This window comes from Cydia amplana, chromosome Z, assembly GCF_948474715.1.
Source record: "Cydia amplana chromosome Z, ilCydAmpl1.1, whole genome shotgun sequence".
In the NCBI taxonomy this organism is placed as follows: Eukaryota; Metazoa; Arthropoda; class Insecta; order Lepidoptera; family Tortricidae; genus Cydia; species Cydia amplana.
Window position 1 is genome coordinate 21835208 of NC_086096.1, and position 22694 is coordinate 21857901.

General features: G+C 41.0%; 1 protein-coding gene across 2 annotated transcripts in view; it reads left to right on the forward strand.

Annotated features, from left to right (window-relative positions):
- LOC134660794 (diacylglycerol kinase eta) overlaps positions 1-22694 on the forward strand; it is a 186667-nt gene that overhangs the window by 122674 nt on the left and 41299 nt on the right. The window contains exons 5-11 of one of the 2 annotated variants that reach the window (XM_063516587.1): positions 6755-6846; positions 7839-8044; positions 9350-9546; positions 10923-11071; positions 12900-13014; positions 13558-13733; positions 18370-18460. In XM_063516587.1, coding sequence (XP_063372657.1) covers positions 6755-6846; positions 7839-8044; positions 9350-9546; positions 10923-11071; positions 12900-13014; positions 13558-13733; positions 18370-18460 — 1026 coding nt within the window. The remainder of the gene's footprint in view (positions 1-6754; positions 6847-7838; positions 8045-9349; positions 9547-10922; positions 11072-12899; positions 13015-13557; positions 13734-18369; positions 18461-22694) is intronic. The other variant, XM_063516588.1, reaches the window with a different exon arrangement.

Genomic DNA, 22694 nt, shown 5'->3' on the forward strand with positions numbered 1-22694 from the left:
TTTGTACCTCCCCATTACACAATATTCAACTATACACCGTGTTTTTATTGAATTCCGTTAACTTCGGGGTATGGTTAAGTACGTATAAGAGAACTAAACGGCATAGTTAAATTTAAAAAAATTTTTTTTTTTTTGCTTTTTTTACAAAAAAAAAGTTTAAAAAGAAATTAAATGTAGCATATAGCGTTGTTGTAACACGGGCATTACATTTAACTCAACCAAACAATTGAAATTCTGTGACATATCAATGTCATTTCGAACATCGATCGACCGAGATTGTACTTAAGTTTAGTAACAAATGTATGAACTCATTCTAAACACTAATCAATATGTAAACCGGCCCTTTTTTTTTTGTTAAGGAGGGGAAAAATGCAATTGCGCATACCACTCGGGTGCGGGGACGGACCCGAGTGGTTATGTGGGACTCCTTGGGGCTGATGAGACCCTGAGTCTACCCACTAAACAACCCCCCCGTCTGCCGCCATTGTGTTATAGCGGAGGGCTGTAGGAACGCTCGCGCTTTACTTCTACAGCCCACCAGCACCAGTCCGTGTTGGGGGACCACCGCCTCCGGAGGCCCTAAGTGGCCTCTTTACTTTGGACCGTATCAATACGGTAACCCTCTCAGGGACCTCGTATGTGACGGATGGCAGGCGTCCCCGTGCCTGTCATCCTGAGGTCAACCTACGGAGGCAGGCGGCGGTCTTGTGCGACCCGTCTGCGTCGAGGACGCTTACGGCGCCGTTGGTCGGCCATTGGGTCGACTTCTCTTGCGCGTTCCGCCATTTCCTTCTGCTGCAGGACGTCTTCGCAGAAGGCTTTTACTGCTTGCCACGATCTGTCACTGTCGACCATGGACTTGACCACGGCCGGCAGCGACAGATCCTGCCCAACTATGGCTATCATGTCAGCGCGCTCCGGCCCCCACACTGGGCACTCCTCTAGGGTGTGTTGTGCGGTATCGACTGCCGCACCGCATTCGTGGCACTCCTCAGTTGGCTCTCTGCCGGCAATTTTGTGCAGATATCTCCCGAAGCAGCCGTGCCCCGAGAGGATCTGCACGAGCCGGCAGGTGAGAGCGCCGTGTGGTCGTTCCAGCCACTCAAGCATGACTAGTACTAGATCTAAGATCCCGTTTTCTAAGGGGACCTTGCATTTTGGAGACAAAGCAAACCGCTTGGAACAGGTGTTCCTGGGGGTGATCTGAGCTAATTTCGCCCGGTTGCCGAGAGGTCCCCCCAGCAGGTGGGCAGGGGAGGGGGGGGAAAAGTGCCTCCGGCGCGCCTCACTCAAAATTTTATATCTGCATACATCTAGCAACTATATCAAGTTTGGTGTCTTTTTCGTATAATTTGACGATGGAGAATTCATTTCTGTGACTAAACTTTCACTCACCCATACAAAAAAATCGAGAAATTCAAAAAAAATCTTTACACTTTTTTTTTTTGAAAATCCTCTACATAATTAAAACTATGAGGATCTGCTCTAAAAAAAATACATGTGAATAGCCCAGTTATTCTACTATATAGAATAATAAACTTATCAACCATTTTTAACTAATAATTGTATTTAAAAAAATGTTTTGTGTCGCACGGCGGACCGTGCTGAAGTAGGTATACCTACACGCATTTAGTTTAGACACGCATTTACTTCAAAACATTATTCAGCATAACGCAAGTAGGTACAGAAAGTAAATATTTAAAACAATAAAGGAATTTACAATAAGTACGATATAACTGAATATTGGATTATCCTATGCAGAATGAGTTGTCTACCTACTGGATAGTTTCACGACAGATCAATTTTTATTTAGTTATTGTGACCTTTAATCTTCTACGTCTTTTGAGATACTTATCTATGTATACATAAAAATTATACTAAATTTGCGTGTAGTGTAGGTATCTAAACGGAGGTGAATGCGGTGCAGTGCAGCGGCGCTCGCGCTCAGGGACCGTTGGTATTAGTTCCCAACATCTTTATTTAACTTCCGTTAACTTGAATCTTTTCCGCCGTCTCACTATCTGAAGGTTGTCTGGAAGAGATCGCTATTTAGCGATAAGTCCGCCTGTTGTTACCTACATTTTTGTACCTGTTCATACTTTTGTAACATTTCTTTTGTAGTGTGCAATAAAGCATTTTATTATTATTCACTTTATTTATCTTTCATCTTAAGTTAGGTTTTTTATAATATGAATATAAAAGTAAAATATAAAAACACTTACAAAACAATAAAAAATACATATAAACACATTATAAAAAACCTAACCTAAGGTGCCGCCAGCAGCGGGGCAAGGCCCAAGCTGCCGGTGGTCAGGGCCGCAGAGAGAGGAACTGGCGGACTATCCGCGCCGTTTCCAAGATCACCGCCTTCTGCATCTGGCGCCTTCTGGCCCTTGATCCAACCACCTAGCGAGAGTCTCTCAAGATGTTGGTCGAGACTCTTCGCTATTAGACCGTTCACTGAAACGACTATCGGGACAATGATCGTCGAATCAACATCCCACATGGCGGTTATCTCGTGAGCCAAGTACTTACTGGACTTGTCCTTCTCGGCCTTCACGAGATTCTCATCATGGGGGATGGTGATGTCAACGAGCACGGCCCGACATTGCGATCGATCTATTATCACAATGTCAGGCTTATTGGCTACAATAGTCCTGTCAGTGATGATAGATCGATCCCAATAGAGCGTGGCACGACCATTCTCGACAACAGGCGCAGGTAAATACTTGTAGTACGGTACTTCGCGGTCCACAAGACCATATAGAAGAGCAAGTTGCTGGTGAATAATGCTGGCTACGAGCTTGCACAGATTATGTCTGTGCAAGTACTCCCCGTTAGCAAGATGAGAACAACCGGAAATGATATGCCTGAGTGACTCTTCGGGACGGCGGCATGCCCCACAAATGTCGACCGTACCGTCCTTCAGGATATATTTTCGATAGTTGTTCGTCATCATTACTTCGTCCGCAATTGCACAGGCAAAACCCTCGGTTTCTCCGAAGAGATCCCCGAATCGTAACCAGTTCACCGACCCGAGCAGGTCCACATCGGGTCCCGTGAGGGCCTTGTAGAACCGCCCGTGTAGCACCTTACTCTCCCATGCCGCCTTGCGATCCGCAGTACTTAGTACCACAGGTTTGCGCCAGTTCTCGTTTGCCAAGGAGAGCGGCGTGAGGTTCCTGTCTACTGCCACCACAACACGATGCATCCCACACTCGTTGTTAAGGAAATAATTCCTGAGATTGTACACCTGGCGGTTGTGGAGATCCTTAGCGTTTAGGAAGCCTCGGCCTCCACACTTCCGTGGGATGTACAATCTCATAACTGACGAGCGTGGGTGTAGCATGCGATGCATGGTGAGCAGTGATCGGACCCTCCGATCTAGGGCGTCCAGTTCGGTCTGAGTCCACCTTAGTATGCCAAAGGAGTATGTGAGTAGGGGCATTACCCAGGCGTTGAAGGCACGCACTTTGTTGCCTCCTGACAAAAGACTGTTAAGGACTTTTGTGAGCCGACTGAAAAAGCGCTCCTTCACCGACCGTCTAATACCCTCGTCCTCAATACCCAGAAACTGTGACATACCAAGGTATTTATAGGTTTCTGATTCAGAGATAGATCTGAAAGCCATTGTCTCAGAGAGTTGTAAATTTGTTGAATTTACAACCCTACCCCGCTCTACATGTATAACCGCACATTTATCGATACCAAACTCCATGTTGATGGCACTACTGAAGACTTCGGTAGTTTTCAGTAGGTCCAACAAGTCTTGGCTATTTTGTGCAAATCATTTGAGGTCATCCATGTACAAAAGGTGAGAAATGACTTCACCCTTCATTCATTCCCTCACCGAAGCCGGCAACCTAGTCCCAAATCTTTCAGCAGGGTGAGTTTCATGAGGAGATTCAGAGCTAGGCAGAACCACAGGGGACTCAGACTATCACCCTGAAAGATTCCTCGCTCAATCCTTATAAAATCCTGCGGGCCAGAGCGGTCATCCCCGCCTCCTGGTTGACGAAGGACTGTGGTCCACTGCCTCATACACGCGCTTAGGAAGGCTCTCAAAGCTGCATCAACTTTATACAGCTCTAAGTCCCTCCCCAGCCATGAATGAGGCACCGAATCATAGGCCTTCTTATAGTCAATCCAAGCGGCTGAGAGGGCCCCCTTGTTCCGCCAGATTTGTTGGCATATGGTCATGTCTATGAGGAGGAGCTCTTTAGTACCACGGGACCCAACCCTACATCCATTTTGAGCGGAAGCCAAAATATTGTTTGCGACAATGTGCGCATTGATTTTTGCTCTCAAAATGGATGTAAGGAGCTTGTAGAGTGTAGGCAAGCATGTGATGGGTCTGTAGTTTTTTGCTTCCGTGGTACTACCGGACTTGAAGAGCAGGAAGGTGACACCAGTTGTTAAGGAAGGTGGGAGAGAACCAAGCTCGAGGGCTTGTTGGAATTGTGCTGCCACTTATTATTATTATTTATATATTTCATTTATATTTGCATATATATCACGTCCAGAAGTAATATATTAATGTAATCTACAAAAAGAAGCATAATAACTTATAAGAAACCATCAAAACATACTTAAAAATCCTAAAAGCTGCATACTGCTCTTACAATGCAGGTACGCCGCGCGACATAAATATTTTTTTTTACAGAGTTATAAAAGAAAAATGATTGAGAAGTTTACTATTCTATATATAAGGATAACTAGGCTATTGACAGGTATTTTTTTTGTAGAGCAAATCCTCGTAGTTTTAATTTTGTAGAGGATTTTCAAAAAAAAAAGTGTAAAGATTTTTTTTTAATTTTGAATTTCTCGATTTTTTTGTATGGGTGAGTGAAAGTTTAGTCACAGAAATGAATTCTCCATCCTCGAATTATACGAAAAAGACACCAAACTTGATATAGTTGCTAGATGTATGCAGATATAAAATTTAGAGTGATGCGCGCCGGAGGCACTTTTGCCCCCCCTCCCCTGCCCACCTGCTGGGGGGGACCTCTCGGCAACCGGGGTAAATCAGCTCAGATCACCCCCAGGAACACCTGTTCCAAGCGGTTTGCTTTGTCTCCAAAATGCAAGGTGGTGGACCTTAGATCTCTTGCTAGACGGGACGAATCGCCGCAATTGTCCGGACGCCCGCGCTTGGTCGCTCGAGCCGGTTGACCCACTCTTCAATTGCCTCGCGAAAGAGCTCTTCGCGCTTGGCCTCTATCTCGCGCGGTGCTGGCCGGAAATCCTGGGTCCGCGCCAGAAGAAAACTGACGCAAGGGCTCTCGCCTCCAAGTCCCATGGCAGGGATCCAGCCAGCACGCATGCAGCTTCGCCGGAAATTGTCCTGTAGCCCCGTATTGCCCTTGTTGCCATCATCCGTTGCGCTTGACGCAGTTGGGTGACGTTCTTGCTGCTAAGGCCACCGGCCCACACTGGAGCTCCGTACAGGGCTATGGAGCGTACGACTCCCGAGTATAGACGCCGGCACGAACTTTTCGGCCCCCCAATGTTTGGGAGCAGGCGCCCGAGCGCACCAGCCGCACCCAGCAGCTTCGGAGTCAGCCGGTCGAAGTGGGCCTGAAAAGACCAACGGCTGTCTAGGGTAATGCCCAGATACCGCATCGTCGATCTGATGGCAATCTGCACACCCCCCACTATTAACGCTTGCAGAGGCCTTATAGGAAAAAAATAAATTATTGATTATCTCCGAAATTTTTACATTATTAACCACGGTGTAATATATGTCCAGATAGCGGATAAGGTTGGTAATTTCACCAGAGGTGGTTTTGATAGACCAAATGCTCTGTGATCTACGCGACTATTTTGTTTTCGACAAAATTCCTTGTGTGCACGTGCCAGTTGGCTCCTCACATATTCTATAAAAAATACTTACCTAGTGATTTCTAATGAGTTTTTTAAAAGTTTTTCAAAGGCGAGTCGCATATGTATAGTCTACTCTATGTTTGTATATCACTTAATCTAATATAGTTTATGTTTTAATAGTAATTTGACGATAGTTTAAGTAACCCCTCTTAATTTAAGATGTCGGCTAATTTCGACTATTTGGTAGTTGAAATTATCCCTCTTGAACAAACACTAGTGATGTACTTACCTACACGATTCGAGGATTTTATTTATGTAAATAGGTACCTCATTTAAAAATACTGACTCTGTAATGGACTATATTTTTATTTTATTACGCGTCAAATTTTACACTAAATTATACTGTGGTATATCTAGTAATATAAGGTTTTATTATTATCGTAGATAAAAAAAATATGCAAGCCTGTAGACAAATTAAATTATCGACTGCTTTTTATTTAATAGACACGAGTCCCATCACTACTTACTATGGAGACCAATTGAAATTATACCGCTATAATATCTAATAAGTCTTTTTTTGCCAAAATAAAATTTATATCCCTTACTCCATAACTAACCACAGGAGCTCAGGTTTACAAGTTTGCCATAACTATTCTAGATTATAATCTATAAGATTTTTGACCATACAATTTGATAATCCAAGAAGTCCAGTTAAGAAAATATATGCAAGAGTGGGCAAATATAAAAATATTTTTTGGTCCCCCTGATTAAGGTCCAGTTTCTAGAGTACTGAAACTTAAATGTAGGTACTGTAGTTTGCTTACTCACATAAAGAAAAGTATGTTAAGGTGTGAGTGCCACGAGTTCGAAAAAAGCGGGAAATGTTATAGTATTTTACGGTACTTATGGTGTTTGTTTTTGGTTGTTTCAGAATATAATCATGCCTCATCAATGGTTAGAAGGCAATCTACCGGTAGCCGCTAAGTGTGACATATGTGATAAGACCTGTGGTTCAGTACTTAGGTGAGTAAATCAAACATCTGGGCAAGTTAAAAAGGAATTTGGTTTATAGCTTGTTTGTGACCTCGTAAAAAGGTACTTAACCGTTTAATCAATTTTCACTAAAGGTGTCTTAGTCATAATTGTGGTAATTTAATTGAATGACGTCTACGACCTGTTACTGAGAACGCTTCTGTAGTCTCCTTCTTTGCGCAGCTGACAACAAATCTAGGGCAAAACATAATTTTACCTAACAAAATCTATATATTCGTACCCAACATTTGAGTTATTTACCTACTTTTAAAATGGTCTATAATCATTTATTTCCTAGTAAATCAGTATTATAAAAATCGAGTAACCACCGGCTTCCGACACGTCGGAAGGGAGTAGCCCAAGCGATATATAGTACCGTACAAATCGTTCTGCCATTTTTTACGGGGGGAAACGTGCACACAGTCGCACTTCTCACTCACTACTCACTACATACAAAATCCTATCTGTAATAACGAGACAAATACATAGAAAATGACACACGTCAAAGACAAATCTTGCACACCACCATCTCAGATATCTTTTTGTGTACGGATGACTCACAAGACGCACCACAATGTCCACAAATTCCACGATAGTTGTGTGCAAGCCCAGTTGAGCATGTGCTTCGGCAGAGGGGAAATAGAGCGAATGCCGACTGCCTTCCCGGTGTTGCTCGAAAATAAAAATCTATCAAATGGAAATCACAGTTTTTTATTGTCATATAAGTTTGTAAAGTTTGTTTCTACAAAATCGAACTTTGATCGCGACAAACCTCGACGTTGTTAATGAGATCATCTTGACGTCTTTGACAGGAACTGGTCGGAGACGGATAAAGACCGGGATACGTCGTGGAAAGAAAGGAGGGAGGCCTTTGCCCAGCAGTGGAACACTCTAGTCTAGGCTCATATATTTATTTAAATAAAGTTAATACTTTTAGCTTGGGTGCAGCTTCATTACGCTGCTATTCTCTTATTTTGTGGCAGGTTGCAAGACTTCAGATGTGTATGGTGCCGCAAAAGCGTCCACGCGGCATGTAAGCCTAGCTGGCGCGCCGCGTGCTCTCTGGGTGCCGCCCGAGCCTCCGTCGTGCCGCCCACCCGGCTACATTCTATTGGACCAGACGATGCCTGGGTCCCGGATAGGCCTACTAACGCGTCGCCTCTTATTGTCTTTGTGAATTCTCGATCAGGTAAGGCAAGCATTATTGACAAGTGATTATAGTATTTTTTCTACTCCCGTACTTTTATTTGTCTTTTAAAGGGTCGTGCACACATCTTTAAAACCCCATCCTTATAGTTGTCAAGACAAGTATTTAGCCTATTCCCCAAAAAAGCACGCAGTATCTTTTTGGCACTTTTTCGATACTTCGTGTAATGACCACTTAAAAAGTATTGTATGAAATACATCGTTGCCTTATTCTAAATGTCATAAATAAGTGAATCATAGACATGTTTTTTTTTATTTCATTCATTTATTCATTCTTTTTCCGCCCGTACCCTCCTTTCTTTGCTACTTCTTGAATCTGGTTAAGTACTTATTGTGCTTGTCGAATAAAACTTAACATTTTTGTTAAAAAAAAACAGTGTCTTTCAAGTTAAAATGGATGAAGACGAAAACTTAGTGTCTATGCCTGAAGAAATATCAGTGATAGCCCAAGAAGTCACTAAAAATAGGTATAGATACCGTCATACCGTAGGTAGAAGTCCACTAGATGCTATGAAAAATATTTGTTAAATTTACAATTTTATTTCATCATATAGTGCTTAGTCGTAGAAAAAAGCGGCCAAGTGCGAGTCGGACTCGCCCATGAAGGGTTCCGTATTTAGGCGATTTATGACGTATAAAAAAAACTACTTACTAGATCTCGTTCAAACCAATTTTCGGTGGAAGTTTACATGGTAATGTACATCATATATTTTTTTTAGTTTTATCATTCTCTTATTTTAGAAGTTACGGGGGGGGGACACACATTTTACCACTTTGGAAGTGTCTCTCGCGCAAACTATTCAGTTTAGAAAAAAATGATATTAGAAACCTCAATATCATTTTTGAAGACCTATCCATAGATACCCCACACGTATGGGTTTGATGAAAAAAAAATTTTTGAGTTTCAGTTCGAAGTATGGGGAACCCCAAAAATTTATTGTTTTTTTTCTATTTTTGTGTGAAAATCTTAATGCGGTTCACAGAATACATCTACTTACCAAGTTTCAACAGTATAGTTCTTATAGTTTCGGAGAAAAGTGGCTGTGACATACGGACGGACAGACAGACGGACAGACAGACAGACAGACATGACGAATCTATAAGGGTTCCGTTTTTTGCCATTTGGCTACGGAACCCTAAAAAGTTCGCCTCAAATTGTTACGCCACTCGCCTTTTTTAACCTCTCTTAAACAACGGTTGCATAAAATACTATTTCCTACGAGTTAACAAAAATAATACTTACTTTAAACTAGTGTAGTAGTTAATATTGGATAATACCAATCAACAGGGGACAACCAGGGAGTTAAGTTTCTCCGTCGTTTCAAACAACTACTGAACCCGGCGCAAGTGTTCGAGCTGAGCGGCGCCGGTCCGCGACTCGGCCTGCGCCTGTTCCGCCACTTCGCGCCGCTGCGGGTCCTCGTGTGCTCTGGTGACGGCTCCGTGGGCTGGGTGCTTCAGGAGATAGACAAACTTGATATGCATGTAAGCTTTTTTTTAATGGACTTGAGGGCGATGTTGCCCGTAGTCAACGGCGAGTAAGGTAAAAGGGTAGGAAATAACGCCGAACAGGGATGTAAGCTTATTGAAGTTTGAGCGAGATTATAAAGTTGATAGTACTCAGGTGGTTGAAACGTAACACTATAAAAATGAGTTCATATTGAGATAGTGCTCATGTTGAGATAGGTTTCTAGTAAGGGCCAGTACAGACGGACTGCAACCCGACTGCAACTTGTATGGGAACTACACGCCGACGTTTCAGGAATAATCCCAAGAATAATTATTATTTTCCTACTGTATATTGTAAATAATTAAGTAAGAAACAATGGTTTATTTCATCAATAGACAAATCTATATTAAACACACGTAATGACATAACTAAAAAGTAAAAACATATTTACACGACTGGTTAGATCATTTTCCCAAAATAATAATTTACCTGTAGCAATTTCTATTCGCATTTTTTCCTATTCTTAATTTACACCAGATGCATTAATTCCTAACATGTTTTTTCCATTCGCATATTTTCCCATTAGACAATTTAGCCACTCACAAATATTTCTTACGGCGTTTATTCTATAATCAAAAAATCGATTACCCCACCCCACTTTCTTTTCAAAAAACATTTAGTTGACAACTTAGCTAGACGGAGCCCCGCTTCTAACCTAACCTAACCTAACCTATTTCTGGGCGGTTTACCCTTCGGGCATTTGAAGCTACCTAACGAACCTAACCTACCTAACCTATTAATTTAGTGTGACGTCCATGAAAACATTACACTTTGGGGAAAAAAGTGTAGGTAGGTTAGGTTCGTTAGGTAGCTTCAGATGCCCGAAGGGCAAACCGACCAGAAATAGGAACCCCGCTTCGCGGGGCTCCGTCTAGCTAAGTTGTAAACTAAATGTTTTTTTTTAAAGAAACAGTGCGGTGGGACCATGGTAATATTATCATTATCGCCTAAGAAATAAAAAGAATGCGAATAAAACGACTTGGAAAGTATTAATTATGAGAAAAATTTAAGCTAGGAATTAATGCGTCTGGTGTAAATTAAGAATAGGAAAAAATGCGAATGGAAAAATCATGTTAGGAATTAATGCGTGTGGTGTAAATTAAGAATAGGAAAAAATGCGAATAGAAATTATGCTACAGGTAAATTATGATATTGGGAAAATGATCTAACCAGTCATTTACACGCTTTTATTTTAAAAAAAGATAACTTTTAAACTCAATATTGCTATTATGTAGGTATTATGGCATTGTTTATGCAGTTGCAGTAATGATCGTATGCCTTGTGATTTTGTGTGCTTCTAACGTTTTAGACAAACAGTTTGAACAATTAATGCACGTTTTGAATGATTAAGCAGCGTCAAGTTCAGACGGCAGTGCTACCCCTGGGCACCGGGAATGACCTGGCGCGCGTGTTGGGCTGGGGTGCGTCTTGCGACGACGCCGCTAATCTGCAGCAGCTGCTGGAGCGGTACGAACGAGCCTCTACCAAAATGCTCGACAGGTAACATCTTTCTATAGGTCATTGATTATTTACGGACACGCCCCGCGCCGAATGGAGTTACCTCACCCCGAAGCAGAAAATTTACAGTCTATTTGACAGAATCTCAGTTCGAGTAGCAATGTCCTAGGTAACAGACGCGCTACCCCATACTAAATATTGTTCAGCACAAACGTCTATAAACGATACGGGTGATTCTTATTCTTAGGTTTTTTAGGGTTAGTACCCAAAGGGTAAGCGGGACCGGACCCTATTACTAAGACCCTCTGTCTGTCTGTCTGTCTGTCTGTCACCATTTTTCACAAATGATGTATTTCTGTTGCCTAAAAACAGAATAAAAGAAATATTTAAGTGGGGCTCCCAACTAAATGTATTGTCCTAAGAGTATCAAAAACATATTTAAAAAAAAACGACATGACACGGAAGTCACGGAACGTGTGTCTTATATCCGTTCACGTAGTGTGATTTCTCCGGATTTTGTGATTTTTAACCGACTTCCAAATCTAAAAGGAGGAGGTTATCAATTCGGTTGTATGTTTTTTTTATTTTTTTTGTTTGTTACTCCATATCTCCGTCATTACTGGACCGATTTTGAAAAAAATTGTTTTGATTACATATGCATACAGATTGGTCCCGTTTTTGTCAAAACCCAGTTCTGATGATGGGATCCATGAGGAATCGAGGGAACTCCTAAAGGCATACATATAGTGATTTTTATGTTTTTATCAACAAATCAAGCATATACATTTAAAAAAGTGACATTTGATGAAGTGGAACTGCTGATGATGATCAGAACGGAACTCTTCAACGACGCATAGTACACGTTTGACGATTTGTCCTCTTCGTTATGTTTGTTAAGCAAGTTAAGTTTTTAAGCCACATTTTTGTCAAGCTCGAGTTCTGATGATGGGATCCATGAGGAATCGAGGGAACTCCTCAAATCTTAAAGGAATGCGTATAGAGATTTTTGTATTTTCATAAAAAAAATAAGCATTTTCATTAAAAAACTGTCGCATTTGATGCAGTGGAACTGCAGATGATGATCATAACGGAACTCTTCAACGACGCATAGCTCGCATTTGGCGATTTGTCCTTTTCGTTATGTTTGTTTTTAAGCATGTTTAGGCACATTTATGTCAATCTCAAGTCCTAAACATGGGATCCATGAGAAATCGAGGGAACTCCTCAAATCTTAAAGGCATACGTATAGAATGTTATATATTTTCATCAGGAAATCAAGTATTTATATTAAAAACTGTGTCATTTGATGAAGTGGAACTGCTGATGATGATCAGAACAGAACTCCTCAACGAAGCATAATACACGTTTTGTGATTTTGAATTTCGATTTTAACTTGGACTGGGCCCCGAACTCCGGACTCGGACCCATACTCGGACTCGGACCCGGACCCGGACCTTGACCCGGAAAATCGCTATGATACCTAAACTAAATAAACCACTATGATTACCATAAAATGAATACATATTACCAAATAAAGTATAAGCGCCGTTAAGTGGGTTAGGCTAGTAGTTCGAAAAGTCGGTTTTTTTCTATTAAAGATTATTTTTTAAACATTATTTGATTTTATAAGAATTTATATCAAATATAATATAAAACACTAATCCCCGTTCTACAACACTGTTTATAAATTGTATGGATATATACCGACTTTATATAGTTTTAAACAACATACATTATGTGGTCAGTTTTCGTGTCACCGCCGCGGTAATAATTATATCGACTAATATAATGTCGCCTTTCTTTCCGAAAATATGCATTTTTGATTCACAAATCCTATATAGGTAATATTGGTATTTTTGCTTTGCACTAGGTGGTCAATAATGACTTTCGAACGCGCTGTGTCCGCACCGCCGCCGCCTCCTCCTGAACCTCCGGACATAGTGGCGGAAAGTTCGTTGCTGCATAACCTCCATGATATTATGCAGGTACGGACGGAACACGTGAAACTGAATCAATATTGTCACAATATTATTGTGACTAAGATAAGTTATTCTAGGTTTCCCTTCTTCTCTTGTCTTTTCAATCCTGCCTTCCAAGATGTTCAGGAAATTATGAGGAAATTAAAAGACTGGCACAAGAAAGGAATGATTGGCGATTACTCCACCGACAAGAGCAAAGCTCTTAAGTTATGATGATGATGATGATTATTGTGACTGTAATTTAACATTATAAAAAGGTAAAATGCCCTGAACGAAAAATACAATTTGTAAAATAAAATATGAGAGGTAACTTTGTGATGCAGGTAAAAATTAAATCGTATATCGATTCACATACGAGTAGCTTTATAAAAAAACTCATATGGATATTATGTTTGTTGTTTGCCTTTGTACTTTCAATTATATATTTGCTGTAACCTGTCCTTGTTTCGTACAACTAAGTGTTTATTAAGTACATACCTAGTATGCGTAAGTATCATTTTCTAGTTAAGTACCTATACATTTTAAAAAACGGGTATGTTATTGTTGTAGGCGGGTGAAATGAATGTCTCCGCCAGTTCTGCGTTGCGGTCGGGTGTCGCACAGCTGGCGTCGGCCGGCGAGCGCGCGGGCGGCGCAGCGGCGCGCGCCGCGCATCGTCTGCGCCGCGCCGTGTCGCTGCTGCTGCACGCACGGGCACATCTTGCGCACGATCATGCACGTTGCCGGTACGTCTTCGTTTTTATTCACTGAAATATTTGTTACTCAATTATGGAGTGTTATAGGTTATAGGTATTCGCGGGCTTGGTTTCCGCAACTCGACGTCATATTATTGCGCCTATTTTGCGTGATGGGTTGGCGGCCTATTCCTGCCAACCCAGCTCTACCAGGAAGCCTAGCAGACCCTTGACGTTGCCGACGACTTCTGCGAGCCGGTGAGCCGAGGTGTTGTGCCCGGTATTCTGCCACCCCTGGGCATTCGAGAATGACGTGGGCGGCTGTCTCCTCTGCCTCCATGCACGCCCTGCAGAGGGGGCTATCTGTAACACGTAGGGTTAGTAGGTGTTTGTTAAATGAGGCGTGGCCGGTTATGGCCCCAGCTATAAGCCGGAGCTGTGGTCTCTTCAGCTGTCGCAGCCTCCGTGACAGATTGGGGTTGAGTGTCGGGAGGGCTTCCTTCGCCTGCCTGCAGGTGCCTAGGTTAGACCAGTATTGTTGGTGTTTTACCTTGGTGTTATGTCGCAGCATGTTCCGGAGCCAGGCAAATGGCAGAGGTAGAATTGGCTCAGGTCCTGCCACCTTCAGTTCCGAGCCACCTCTCGCCAGGATGTCGGCTGCATCGTTACCTCGTGAGTTGCTGTGTCCTTTGATCCACTGCAGAGTTACGCCATTGGTGGTACATACCTCTGACAGAGCTTTGTGGCATTCGTAAATTAGCCCTGAAGTGAGAGTATAACTTTGTAGAGCTTGTAGTACTGATCGACTATCAGAGAGTATGCGGATGGGGTAGTCCATTACTTCCCTTGAGACGATTGCGTGTGCTGCCATTATGATGCCCATACATTCCGCCTGGAAGACTGTGTTATGGGCACCAAGTGGTGTTGAGATGTGTATGTTTAGGTCCTCTGAGAAAACCCCAGCGCCAGTGCCTGACCTTGTCTGTGATCCGTCCGTGAAGATTCTCAGCTCTCTTGGGTTGAGTCCTTCATGGGGTTCTTCATGTAATTGTATTTTGTATTTCTTGTCGAAGACGAACTGCTTGGGTATCCTGTCAGTCACCGCTTCTATAAGCGGTTCCCTATACCTATGGCCTCGTAGAGGATTTCGGTGTGTGGCACCCTAGGCGGTCTCCAGAGATAAGATTTTTTAAGTAGTACCGCCACAGCTAGCGCTTCCTGTTGTATAAAGAGGTGCAGCGGCGGCAGGCCCAGTAAGGCTTCCAGGGCCGCGGTTGGTGTTGTCCTCATGCAGCCCGTTGTCGCCATACAGGCCAGCCTCTGGAGTCGTTGTAGTTTAGCCTCAACTGTGGATAGTTTGGTGCGTGGCCACCATACTATCGCTCCGTAGCTTATTTTTGGTCTTATTACTGCCTGGTAAAGCCATAGAGTTAACCTGGGAGTTAATCCCCAGGTTCTACCCACCATTCTACGACATTGCCAGAACGCGACTGTAGCTTTATCAATTTTGCCATTTAAGTGATTACTCCAATTTAGCTTGTTGTCAAGTATTACCCCTAAATACTTTACCTCTGCAGATAGTTGGAGTTCTGTATTGAACAGTTTGGGAAGGCGGTAGTTTCCCAAATTGCGTTTGTTGGTGAACATTACCAGCTCCGTCTTGTGGGGATTGACTGTGAGTTCGTTGTTGATGCACCAGCGCTCCACGATGGCTAGTAACGAGCGGGTAACATCGCATACCGTACCTGTGTGGTTGCCGCTCGTTAGTATCACTATATCGTCAGCATAGCCGATTGTGTAGTAGTGATTGTTGTTTAGCGTTGTGATTAGGTCGTTCACTACTAGGTTCCATAGAAGTGGTGATAGAACGCCCCCTTGGGGGCATCCCTTTGCCACTGATGCCTGCTGTGTCTCGCCTGTCCCAAGTTTTATGACCCTCTGGCTCAACATGTTGTTTATCCACTGGATCATAACTGTATTCGCTCCATGTCTTACCAGTGCTGCTGCAATGCTGCTGAACCTAGTCCTGTCGAAGGCCCCTTCTATATCTATAAAGGTTCCTAAGCACATGGACCTGCTTTTAATCGCCACCTCAATTTTGCTTACCACTGCATGTAGTGCCGATTCTGTAGACTTGCCAGGGCTGTAGGCATGTTGGTTGGGATGTAGGGGCACGTTACTCAGCACCCTCTCCCTCAGATACCTGTCGCACAACCTCTCCAAGGTTTTAAGCATGAAGGAGGTCAGGCTGATAGGCCTAAAGGATTTGGGATCCGAGTAGTCGCTTTTACCTGGTTTCGGTATGAAGATGACTTTGACCTCTCTCCACCGCTTCGGCACGTACCTATGAGCCAGACAGGCGCGCAGGACGGTGGTCAGCTTCAAAGTGAGATGCCTGCCGCCCCATTTAAGTAGCGCAGGGAAGATCCCGTCCATTCCTGGAGATTTGAAGGAGTCAAAGCTGTTTATGGCCCACTGCGTGCGCTGTGGGCTGATTACCTCGTGTGTCTGCAGCCACTCGTCCTCCGACGGAGTGGTCTCCTCCTCCTCCTCCCAACTTACTGGGTGCGATATCACGCAGTCCGGGAAGTATGTTTGCACCAGGACCCGTTCCGCCTCCTCCGGTGAGTTGGTAAGAGAGTTGTCAGGCTTCCGCAGTGTGGTTATGGAGTGTTAACAGCATATTTAAATATGTACAAATAAAAATTCCCTAGACCGCAGACGATTGAGACCCCTTCGAAATAGCCATTAATATTTTTAGGGTTCCGTACCCAAAGGGTAAAAACGGTACTAAGACTCCGCTGTCCGTCCGTCCGTCTGTCATCAGGCTGTATCTCACGAACCGTGATAGCTAGACAGTTGAAATTTTCACAGATGATGTATTTCTGTTGCCGCTATAACAACAAATACTAAAAACAGAATAAAATAAAGATTTAAGTGGGGCTCCCACACAACAAACGTGATTTTTGACCGAAGTTAAGCAACGTCGGGCGGGGTCAGTACTTGGATGGGTGACCGTTTTTTTGCTTGTTTTGCTCTATTTTTTGTTGATGGTGCGGAACCCTCCGTGCGCGAGACCGACTCGCACTTGGCCGGTTTTTTAATTAATGAAATATTCGAATTTAAACTGTTGTGAGACATTCTAACATTGAATAATTTTACGGTTTAGACTCACTTGTTTTAAGTCACTAGCGCGACATGTTTCGGAGAGCCTAGGTCTCCTTTTTCAAGCACTAACAGTGCGAGTGACAAAACAAGTGAGTCCAAACCGTGAAATTATTTTTTCTACTCCCGTACTTTTATTTGTCATTTAAAGGGTCGTGCACACACCTTTAAAAGCCTACCTTATAGTTGTCCAGACAAGTCTTTAGTCTATGCCCCAAAAAAGAATTTGTGCATACACGCAGTATCTTTTTGGCGATTTTACGATACTTCGTGTAATGACCACTTAAAAAATATTGAATGAAATACAATGTTGCCAACCTTATTTTAAATGTCATCTCTGACAAATAAGTGAACCATAGACATGTTTTTTTTTTAATTTCATTCATTCTTTTCCCGCCCGTACCCTCCATATTTACTATTTCTTGAATTAAAAATATTTGTTAAATTTACAATTTTATTTCAAAGCAAGTGCTTGGTCGTACAGTCGACATCAAAGAGATCTTTACGACTAACGTTACAAAAAATTATTTACACGACTTTATTGTCATAGCATTTAGGTCGTGTAAACATTTTTTTGTTACTTTGGCTGTAAATTTCTCTTTGACGTCGACTGTACAAAAATTATTGTATGCAACGTTGTTTAACTGAGTCAAAAAATGCTCGTGGCGTCTTTATTAAAAATTTTCGGCTTCGCCTCAAATTGTTACTCACGCCACTCGCCTTTATTGACCTCTCTTAAACAACGGTTGCATAAAATACTATAATTAAATATTGATTTCATATGATAAAAATGAGAAATCCATAGTTGATCAGCAACGCAAGCTTTTTGAAGTGGATATTTGTGTCCAAATCATTCGCCCGTCACCTACCAACAAATAGGTAATGTACTTAATCCGCAACAGGCTTTTGTCAATCTGAACCATTAAATTAAACTAAAGGTACAAAACTTGTAGGTATATTACGAGGGTCATGCCAAAAAAAATATATACTCTATGATCATTTGTTTGATACTGGCAGTGTTGCCCCTAATTTATATACCTAAGTATGTATAATCATTAGTAGGCGCAAGACTTGATTGTATTACCAATCAAATTGAGTAGTGTTACCTCTACCTAATTGACTCGTAGCTGAGGGCCGATCGCGAACCACGTTCGACGTGTTGTCTCCCTGTCACACTTATGTACAAATTTAAATGTGCGACAGAGAGGCAACACGTCGAACGTGGTTCGCGGTAGGCCCTCTGATCTTATGTTTTATAAAACGTAACTAAATTAATTCAAATATGAAGCTGTATACGTCAAATAAATGTTTATTTATGAAACAAGTATGTAACAAATAATAAAAAACCCTGAAATAAAAATTATAACTAAAATTAAAAACTAAATTATATGATGTTAAATCATAGAACAGTGATACGAGAATTATCTTTTCTTTTCATTTTACTAACCTGCTCTCTTTATGCTTTGTAAAAGTTATAAGTAATATTTAAATATACCGTTGATGTACAAAATGCCTGGTTAAGGTTTTGGGAGCCTGGAGATACTACAAGCGACAGTGAAAGCGAGGCAGCTGCGCCAGTCGCTGAAAAAGGGAGCATTGAAAAGACAGAAAAGGTAAGGAATACATTTCAGTTGTATTATTTTAGCAATTCGCTGAACTAACGTTGCATCTATGGATATTGTAAGTTCATTGTACATTAACTGCAGCTGGGTGTATGCGTACCCATGGGTAAGTTGTGTTATCTCGATTTTGCACGGAATAAAGAAAGAGCGCGCCGCGCGTTTTGAATGATTAAGATATATACAAAAACAGATGTGATAATAATAAGTTTTATAGTGAAAGTTACTAGAACTGCTGTACGATTTTTGATGATTATGATTAGAAATAATTAGAACATATAAAAAACAATTGGTTATTTTTTTTTCTATTTTTAAATAGACGATGAATCGCCAATTCCGTATTTCCTTTACATTTACAGGTAATAAGATACTTGCACTTGCAAAGACTTGCAGAATAGTGCGATATAACTATCTTCACTAGTCAAAAGATTTTCCAGTTCACGGCGGCTTTTGTAGTTGTAATAAAAGTCATTGAAGAGTTTCAGTTTTTCGCCGGTGAAAGATTTTACGATCTTGTTCTCTAATGTTTCAAAAATTCGCTTTGATGCAATGAGTCAGTATTTTTTGTTTTGTGGTTTGATTTTACTACACATATTCATTTTTTATACGGCCGTCTTCAAAACTGGTGCAAAATCGTGCGAGGACTTGTCCCAAATATTGCATTTTTCGGGGCCTACATTGCTTCTCGCCATGATAATTTCAATGGCCTGAAGACAGCCAAGTCCATAGGCTGGTAAATGTGAGTAGATCGCGGATTAAGTGCCACTAAAATGTGAGGAAATATATCCAAAAGCAATAAAACTGGCTTTGCAATGTTTTAATTAGATGTGGATTAAAAACATTAGTTACCTACATATTCATTCATAGAATGTCCAGAGCACATTGCGGGCGGTACTCTTGTATAATTGTAAACTAGATGTAGGAGCTAGATGTTCTGCAGCATTTCCGGTTATTAGAACAGTACATTTTTTTTACTGGTCGCCTGAAGTCGAATATACAAATTTTTGTCCCTTCTTAGCAAGAACACGTCCAGGTTTTGGATTGAGAAAAAACGCACTCTCATCTGTGTCAAATATACTCTTAGGATGTGCCAGTGGGTACTTGTGACAGACCTCTTTTTTTAGATCACCGTCGACTTCCGAAACCACTCATCAGTTTCGTCCTCAATAACTTTGTCTCTTGGTTTACACAAATTTTGACTTTTGAGTACTACGTACGTTCTGCAATCGCAGGGTACCGTTTAAGAAATGCGGAATATCATTTTTTGTGAATTGTTGCGGTAGCAATGCAGTCGGCGGTTATGTCGCGCTGCAATACTGCTGGTGTAATCTGAATACGACCGGTAAATTAACTGTTAATAAAGTCAATTTTAACTACTTCACTACTTACCAACTTGCCAACTAAATATAGCTGTCACTGACATAAGATTTGACCGTGAGATGTATTCAGACTGTAAAAATATAATTTTCAATTTGATTTCAATAGCAGTAATCTCTAAAGCAAACAGCGTTTGTGTTTCAGCTTGAAACCAATTCAGTATGTTTCTCTTTTGTCGCTTTGTAACTTCTTCGTTGTGGGTTTGTATATCAGCGAAGTGCATTCGCACGTTCAAATATTTATCAATTTTATCAACCTTGTGAGATGTAAACGGTTTAAACAGTGAAAGCATATAACTGGAAACCGCCTTTGGGAACATTACCGTTCAAATTCTCGGGCCAAATTAGCACACATACACAATTACGCCTACATTTAAATAAGACGATACGTTTACAGAGCCTGTCTCTATTACACTAACGTACACAGCTAAGTGTAGATGAAATGCATATAATGTCAATAAGTACCAATCAGCGACATTAATCCGCTAATAACCTTCTTGCTGTACGTACTGGCCGCTGAGAGTTCGCGGTTCATATTTGATTAGAATATGACTTGGACAGGGATAGGTTTATGCCATACATTGAAGGCCCAGTCAAATAATTCACGTATAATCATTTAATGCAGTTTAAAAGATAACTAGTTAAAATGTTGTTATGAAATTAAATGACAGACTAACTCAACATAATTAAATATTCATTGTTGTAGGTGTAAATGTATTCCGCTATAATAAGTATTTTATATATTTTATTATCAATCTGTATGGCAGTGCGAAGTCACGTTCAGAGCCCGTACCATGAGTCACTGACAGTGTCAAAACTGACATTTACGCTATCGAGAACGTAATTTACTTTCTATACATCTCGTTTGCACTAATATGCGAGTACGAGCGAGATGTATAGAAAGTAAATTACGTTCTCGACGGCGTTTGTCAGTGCCAAACTGATGGTAGCCGTACCGTCCGTATAGTCTGTCCGTTTTTCTAAGATCAAGTACGCCATAGTAAATGTATGGCGAACTTGATCTTAGAAATCGGACAGGCTATACAGCCTGCAAAATTTACATGGGTACACGAATCGGGTCAAAAACATTTGAACAGGCGGAGTCACAATAAATCCCCAGATTTCAGTCTTTCAGTTCCAATGGAAATATTTTATATGTATATAGCCGGTCAAGCAAGTTTGTCAGTAGAAAAAGGCGCATAATTACAATTTTGTATGGGACCATAACCGTTCGCGCGCTTACATTTTCTAAATTCGCCGCTCTTTTCTACTGACGGAAATGGCTTGAGAGAGAACCTACATATATGTGACAGTAGAGGGTGGATTAAAATGATCAACATTTTGAGATAATGTGTGTATTTGTTAAATTACTTCAGTGAAAGCGTGCTAGAAAAAATGTATCTACTTATAGGAGACCGGGTATGATTATCTCACGGGTTATCTCATGAATAGAACATTAGATATCTTGCCAGGCATCCACTCAATTTCACGTCTCTCTAATTGGACAGCTTTTTTCCATAGTTCTCTGTGAATAGCATCTTGTGGGAATCTGAATAGAAAGTAATGTAAAATGACAATACCAAATTTGATTATTAATTTGAAATAACTAGGTGGTTTTTTTATAGCTCCATCTCATGAAATAAAAAAGGAAAATACAAATCTGTAAGAAGGAATTTATTACTAGGTACATTTATAATTATATAGAAAATACCTGAACCAAACATAAGTTAATAAAATAGTCTACTTCATTTGGCATAAAACCATCCCTATTATCCTCGCAATTTAAAAAGTCGTATGTTGTTATGAAAGTCGTATGCAGTTGTTACGTTTTAGCTTAGCACGGTAGTATTGAAAAAAATGTCGTCATGTTTATTCCAAATTTTACTGAAGTTATCTGTTACTACAAGTGAAAAGTGATTCCACTGTCCTTGATATGAACTACAATAACTTCTGCACCACTTCACGACACATGAAGACATGTTTAATTACAAAAAAACGTAGTTTTTATAAACCAATTTAGCCATCCGTCACTGACTGTCATCTCGGCCGCACTGAAGTTGCCAATCGAACAGTCTGTAAGCACCGCCTACAATCGAATACTTTACGTTGGGTCATAATTGAGCGGACAGAATACTTCCATGGTTTATATGCGTTCACTGGGTTTAAACGATTTAAAATGGGAGATTGTTGTCTCGAGTGTTCTAAGTAACATACAGAATTGAATATATTCGTATTAATAAATGAATTGAAATACATATCTGTTTTTCAACGATTCTACATGTAAATTGGCTGTTTGTGATAGCGACTCCGTTTTCATTTATCCGAGTTCTTATAAGTTTTCGCAAAGATTTTTTGATTTCGAGAAGAGGTCTTGAAAAGATTTTCTAAATTTTTTAAAGACTAAACGGTGATTTAAAATGGGAGATTGTTGTCTCGAGTGTTCTAAGTAACATTGGTACAGAATTGAATATATACATCAATAAATGAATTGAAATAGATAACGGTTTTTCAACGATTCTGCCTGTTTGTGATAGCGACTCCATTTTCACTTATCCGAGTTCTTGTAAGTTTTCGCTTGTCAGACAAACTTTTGTTATTGAATCCATTACGTATAGGTGGTCAATCGGTATAATTGGATACGAAAAAAACACCGATGTTAAACTACTAACAATAACTTCAAAAAACAGTCTGTCAATACTGTTATCCATTTGTTCAGAACACTTTCTGTTAAACCTCTCCCGTGTGTGATGCCACCAACACTATTCATATTTCGCATTAGTGTTTGTTCTATGGTCATGTCAGTCCATAAGTACTCCACACCAATGTTTTTCTGATCTTCGAATGGTGAAAAA